We start from the raw sequence: 6,033 nt of genomic DNA on the forward strand, positions 1-6,033 counted from the left end.
TTTTTACACAACCTGTTAGCTTCAGTCTGTTGTTTATAAAACAAAACCCTTTTTTTTTTTTTTTTTTTCCTACAGTGAAGTTACTAAAACTGTCTAGCCACATTGTATAAAAAGCAACAACTATCAGCTTTACCTAAGGTGGAATTTTGTATATGTAGCTGAAAATGTTGCAAGTCATGTATCAGCTTACCTTCCTTGATCAAAGAGCTCTGGATCAACAGATTTCCTGAAGAGGAAGATGGTCTAGTGGACATTTCAGCATTGAAAGATTCTTTTGTAGGAAAAGATCTTTTTCCAGGCTGCGGAGAACATCCTTCTGATTTCACTGGGATTGCATGGTTTTTTTTAGGACTAAACAAAGAATAAAATGGTCTGATGAAACATTTTTGCCTAATTATTTTMTTAGATAACAAATGATCTGTTTAATAACTTCAGTAATATTAAGATTTTAAATAGATTTCAAGAAGGAAACTGAAAATATAAACTATTTTAAAAGAATTTAAAATAATTTATAACCTACAAAAGCAGATTCCTCACAAGAAAAAGAACAACTTCAGCTGTACAAACAATGAATATACCTTTAGGAAAAGAAAAGCTTATTGCAGAACATTTTATCTGAGAAAAGCTTTATCTTTTGTATTGCGAGATGTTCAACTCAGAGTACACAGCATGGATTGCAATATACTAGAAAATTTTATTTGCTTTAAAATTGTTCCAGAAAGAAAAACCTGGGGTTCTAGGCCACTAAGTCTAGCTCTCAAATTTTAGAAACACATCTATCAGGTTTTCTGAGGCGCAGGATCATGAGGCAGGAAGCAATTATTATCTTGGACTAACGTGTATGGAGAGGCACAATGTTGGATATGATTTTCTGTTCCCTTAGGGGACAGAATGTGCTTCAAATAAACTGGCAACTAGCTCTAGGAAACAACAAAGGAATTCAAAGCAATCACTCCCCAAAACAAGCAGAAGATCATAAACAAATACACTTTGCACAATTCAGACTGATCAGATGAGTAGAGAGATAAACTCAGCATCTCTCTATTTTCTTTTTCTTCTCACACAAAGCCATAAAGGTTACTGGTCAAAGAAGAACCACACAGTAATCAAAAGTGAGGACTCTGAAGTTTCACCCGTACCAAAGTTTCCTGTCCTCTGAAAAACAGTAACTGCTCTTCATTTCATTGGAACAGAGCGGTAAAGTGGAACAATTTCCAAGTAAGACAATTAGTACTACAGCAAAAGAGTTTCTTTTAATAAACTGAACATGAATTGAAGGATTGATCTGGATAGTTTTATRTTTTTCAGGCTTCAGACTCGTTGAAGCAAACAGCTGATGGACATACATTAGACTTAGAAGTCTGAGCTGCAAGCAACAAGCTTTTTCCCCTCTGTGTTTGTGCCAGACACATGGAAGGCTCTTTGAGAACACATTATATGGAAGTCAAAGACTTTTTGTTGTATTATTTCAAGAAAATGGAACTAAGAAGAAGAAAGTAAATATCTGCAACACTTTAAGCCCACATATTGCAAAAATACAAATTCCATTTCCCCAAATTGGTACCTTGGTGTTAAAAATGTTTGAGTAACAAGCCTGTTTCTTTCACAGTTCTGAAGTCGTGTTCTTAACTCATTCATTTCTGCATCTTTGAACTGCAACTCTGACTGTAATGACATCAACTGAAAGATGAAAGAAAACATACAGTTTTATTGTTGGAGAATGGTGGTGTCACAACTGCAGAATAAGCTTTACTGTAAATTTTCAAGATTGCTATCTGTTTACTGCTATTATTACATAGCATCTCTAACTACATGTATGTTAACTAATATTACCTTAGAACCAAGTGTCAAAATGAAGCTAGGAATAAGACCTGTTAAGGTATAGCWAGTAATATGCAGAGGTCATTAACAGGAGAGTAAACAGCACATTAGCAGGCACTGTCATTCTCAAGGCTTTGAGAAAAATGAATGCAACAGGAAGAGCAATCAGATGGTCACAGTCATAGAGCGTATGCTGCTGCCCAGTATTTTCCATTTTTAAATATGTTCTAAATGTAATGCTCTGGGAATCCCCCCTCCCCTGAAAAAAAAAAAAGAAAAAAAGCTATTCCTTTATTTTAGCAAAAGAAAACCCTTAAAATTTCTTAATTTTTTTCAAGATAACAAAATAAATGCATAAACATTTTTGAAATTTCACACAAATGCCCTTGCTTTGACCTGTACATCACTGAAGTCATAAAACTACTTTTTGCATGTGATGTACAAATAATTAACACAGTTACGAACCTTTTTGGAGAACTCTTTTTCTTTTTCRCTTAGCATCTGAGATTTTTCCTGTTCTAGGAGCATATATGATTTTTTCTGTTCCTCTATAGCACACTCCATCTGCTGCATTGAGTCTCGCAATATTTTAATTTCTCCATTTTTAGTAAGAATTTCATCTTGCATTTCTTTCAGCTGCAAAAACACAAATTTTAGATTACATATTTAACCAGAAACATGGATCATTATCTCTGCTGTTGAAAGAGTTGCATTTTTTTCTTTCTGTGGAGATAATGCTTCTGTTATCCAGTTCAGACGTTCTGCAGTGCTGTTGTTTATCTGTTTCTGATTAAATCAGGCTCAATGACTGTTTTCTCTGACAGAACTAAAACATGACAACAAAAGCATATGTTCCTATACTATCCAGACATATATCACCACACAGCAACAGGATTAGAACGGAAGTAGTTATCCAAAAAATCGTGAAGAACCATGAAAAAAAAACACATCCAACCACAATATAAAGTCATGTTTTATCCCCATATTGAACACGGTGTGCAGACAGGACCTTCCTCAATGAAGAGTGCACTAAAAGAGAGAAAGATTCAGAGAACTGAGGAAAGGATGATGAAAGAGAGTTGGTTAGTGTAGAAAAACTGATAAATCTGCATTTGCTAATCTCCAACAAGCAAGAAATAAAGTATTGCTCTCTCTTAGCATTACTAGAGCTGGTTTAGAATGATGCTTTTTTATATCAGCGGTTTAAAAAACAAAAAAGAAGAAAGAAAGAAATACTAGTAACAAACTCTTATCTGCCTTTTATCGGCCACATCAGAAAGATGTTTCATACATGCCTTCCTATAGCAAGGAATATAAAGGGGAACAGAAGATACCGCTAACCTTTTGTTTAATTTCGTCGTGCTGTGTTTGCAATACTTCAAACTGGAATGCATCTCTAATCAGACTATCGTCTGCACTGCTTCCTGTACCAGGAAAAAAACAGAGGCAGGAACGAGGAGCATCAGCAATGATCCAACGTTTCAAAATTGTGTTATCCACCACCACATGCTTTTTAATACTTTCTCACTAAAACCAATTAAGCTGCACACATCTAATCATGACAGTAACTTTATTACAGCTTGTGTGGGCACATTTAGAACAGAGAGAAGGAAAACCTCCCCCTCCTCCCCCTAAAAAAAATTTTTTTAGTGTGTTAATATATAAGGACGTGCACAGAACTACTTCCTGAGGCGCAGTAACTGGGACTAATGCCTTCAAGGTAATTTAGCTACCGTCGCCTGCACGAGCAAGGGCTAAGAGAAAACCTTCTGACCTRCAGGGACTATAAGCTACAAACACCAGCAGTGCCAGCACGTGTAGAAGCTGGCGGCCCTGTGCTGYGTTTATGACCGCGGCCCTGTCCCTCCTGAGGGGCACTGCGGCTGCCAACGGGGCCCGCAGCAGCGGCTGCTCGCGTACAACAGGGATCCTTCCGACCTCTCCTCCTGCCGCCGGCGAGGCCGCCGCCCGCCGGCTGCGCGCTGCCGTTGCCCAGCGCGAAGGAGGCCCGCGCGCCCCCGGCGCCCCTCGGCGGGGCCTCGCCGCCGCCCTGCGACAGCGCCTGCGACGCCAGGATGTCGATCTCCTCCAGCTCGTCGGCCGTGAAGTCGTCCTGCTCGCCGAAGGGGTCGTCGGCGGCGGCCGCCTCGCCGCTCTTGGGCCGCTTGTGGGGCGGGAGGCCGTTGTCGAGGCCGCGGGCGGGCGGGGGGCAGGGGGCGGCCCAGAGCGCCGCGCCGCTCCGCTTCTTGCTGCCCAGCGCCGCCATGGCGGCCCCGCGCGGCGAGCGGCGCCTCAGGGCGAGCGGCGCCCGCCGCCTCCGCCGCCCGCGCGTCCCGCGCCGCCACGCCCGCCAATCAGCGCCGAGCGCGCCCAGCCCCGGGCCAATAGCAGCACGCTGAACGCGCCGGCAGCCCTACCGCGGCGCGCGAGGGTCAAACCGCGCAGCGGGCTGGGTGTAACCCCCGCTTCGATTGGCCACGAGCGGCAGGCGCTGTAAACGCGCCGCTGATTGGCCRTGCCGCGAGCCGCCTCATGAGGCGAGTGCTGCCGGCTCAGCGCGCGGCGGCGAGTGAGGGCTGATGACGTCAGGCTGCGAGCAGGTGATGTCAGGGCTGGCCGGCATGACGTCACGCGGGTGCCAGGTTGCGGGCGGCGGGGCCTGGCGGTTGGGCAGCAGCRCTACTGCCGTGTTCGGGTCCACGATGTCACCGTGTAGGCCCCCACGATACCTCCGGGCTGAGGCCAAGTCCCTGGGGCCTGTGGGCCCAGCGGCTTCTCCCGGTGCTCAGTTGTTAACCACTTAGTGGAGAAAATGGGGCCAAGAAGGGCATTTTTTTTGTTTGTTTGTTTGAGGTAATGGCACCAAGAAAGCGCAGTGTTTGCAGGATTTCAGTCCTGGAAGCCCCTGGTTAACAACAGGAGAGAGGCTTGCGCTTTTGCTGTTGTTCYATCCTCTGTTTGGAGAAATTCTATAGATTTGAGAAAAAAAGTGTCTGTGCTGACAGCAGCACTGCATAGTGTAGGTGGTCGCAGCCAAGACGAGCGCCCACGTGGTCCTGCCGCCCGTTGGCAAAGCTGGGCTGACACTGAGCCTCAGTGCCAGGAGGCGGCTGTGAATCCTGCCGTGGTCCCCAGGGAAAATCCATCAGAAATCCCCCATTATGCAGGAAAACTTCTTATTTTGATTCCCCTAATATTTCTTTCTGATTGGCAGCAGCTCCTCCCAGTCTCTCCGCTGAGGTGCTAAGGAAGAAGGCAGCACCCAGGGCTGATTTCCCTGGATGTGAGGTGTGAGCGCAGGGCAGCTGCACCTTGTTTGCAGAAGGTGCACAGAATAGGGGCAGCCTGAGAGAAAAGTAGGTTATTTAAACTAAATAACCAATTTAATTAAAGCAGACTGAATTTAAATAATCTAAGAGGAGCTTGATTTAGACTTTACTTAGTGTTAATGCTGTTCTTCATTTAGATTTCCTTTGAGTAACTGAGTATGCTTATAATTTAATTATGATTGTTATTTATATATAACAATATCTGATATTACTGATACAGCTGTAGTTTTGCTTGAACCTTTTTGCTCTATCTAGCTTTGAGGAAAGTGGAACAATAGAATACTCACAGATAGTTTAAGAGGGTAAACAAGATAATGACTTCTATTTTTTTTTCTTCCTTTCCAGGGGTTTTTGCTAAAGATAAATGACTCTGCAGGTGAACAGAATAACCAGAAGGGTAAGTCTGACTTGATAGGCTTGAAAATAAAGCGTTTGTGAGAGATGGCAGTATATATGGTAATGATAATTCATCTACTCTTGCTGCTTGTGATACAATTTTCAACTTTCAAAGCCAAATAAGTCTTCCAGAAAAAGGAGAAAACAATGCATTCTTTGTTTTGTTTGGGGGTGCTGTTTAGAAGTTGTTTTGAATGAAAAGATAAAGCCGCAGTGGTCCCTAGAACAGCCGGGGTCGGGTAGGGAGCCCCGTAGCCAGACCCGCAGTCGCTCGCCGGGTGTTTAAAAGGACGCGTCCCGGGCGCGTTCCCGGTTTTCCCAAATCCCCGCGTTTCCTCCCTCGTTGCCACGGAGAGCTGTTTTGGTGCTGGCCCCGCCCCCTCGCGCGCCGCAGCCAATGGGCTGCGAGGCGCCGCCCCCTCCGCCTGCAAAACAAACAGTGCGCCTCACGCTGCGGCTCCGCTCCCCCGCCCCCCCGCGCCTGGCG

At 44.7% G+C, this 6,033-nt stretch overlaps 2 protein-coding genes across 2 annotated transcripts in view; one reads left to right on the top strand and one right to left on the bottom strand.

Annotated features, from left to right (window-relative positions):
- ATRIP (ATR interacting protein) overlaps positions 1–4,087 on the bottom strand; it is an 11,275-nt gene extending 7,188 nt beyond the window's left edge. Inside the window, exons 1-5 of the mRNA XM_026046122.1 lie at positions 3,622–4,087; positions 3,163–3,344; positions 2,287–2,457; positions 1,565–1,680; positions 191–351 (exon numbers count right to left, since the gene is read on the bottom strand). Coding sequence (XP_025901907.1) covers positions 191–351; positions 1,565–1,680; positions 2,287–2,457; positions 3,163–3,344; positions 3,622–4,087 — 1,096 coding nt within the window. The remainder of the gene's footprint in view (positions 1–190; positions 352–1,564; positions 1,681–2,286; positions 2,458–3,162; positions 3,345–3,621) is intronic.
- Positions 4,088–4,442: 355 nt separating this feature from the next.
- LOC112953119 (protein BTG1-like) overlaps positions 4,443–6,033 on the top strand; it is a 2,849-nt gene continuing 1,258 nt past the window's right edge. The window contains exons 1-2 of the mRNA XM_026046123.1: positions 4,443–4,580; positions 5,496–5,547. Of these exons, the coding sequence (XP_025901908.1) occupies positions 4,443–4,580; positions 5,496–5,547 (190 nt within the window). The remainder of the gene's footprint in view (positions 4,581–5,495; positions 5,548–6,033) is intronic.

The sequence above is a fragment of the Nothoprocta perdicaria genome, unplaced genomic scaffold, assembly GCF_003342845.1.
Source record: "Nothoprocta perdicaria isolate Ctin4 unplaced genomic scaffold, notPer1 scaffold_42, whole genome shotgun sequence".
Classification (NCBI taxonomy): Eukaryota; Metazoa; Chordata; class Aves; order Tinamiformes; family Tinamidae; genus Nothoprocta; species Nothoprocta perdicaria.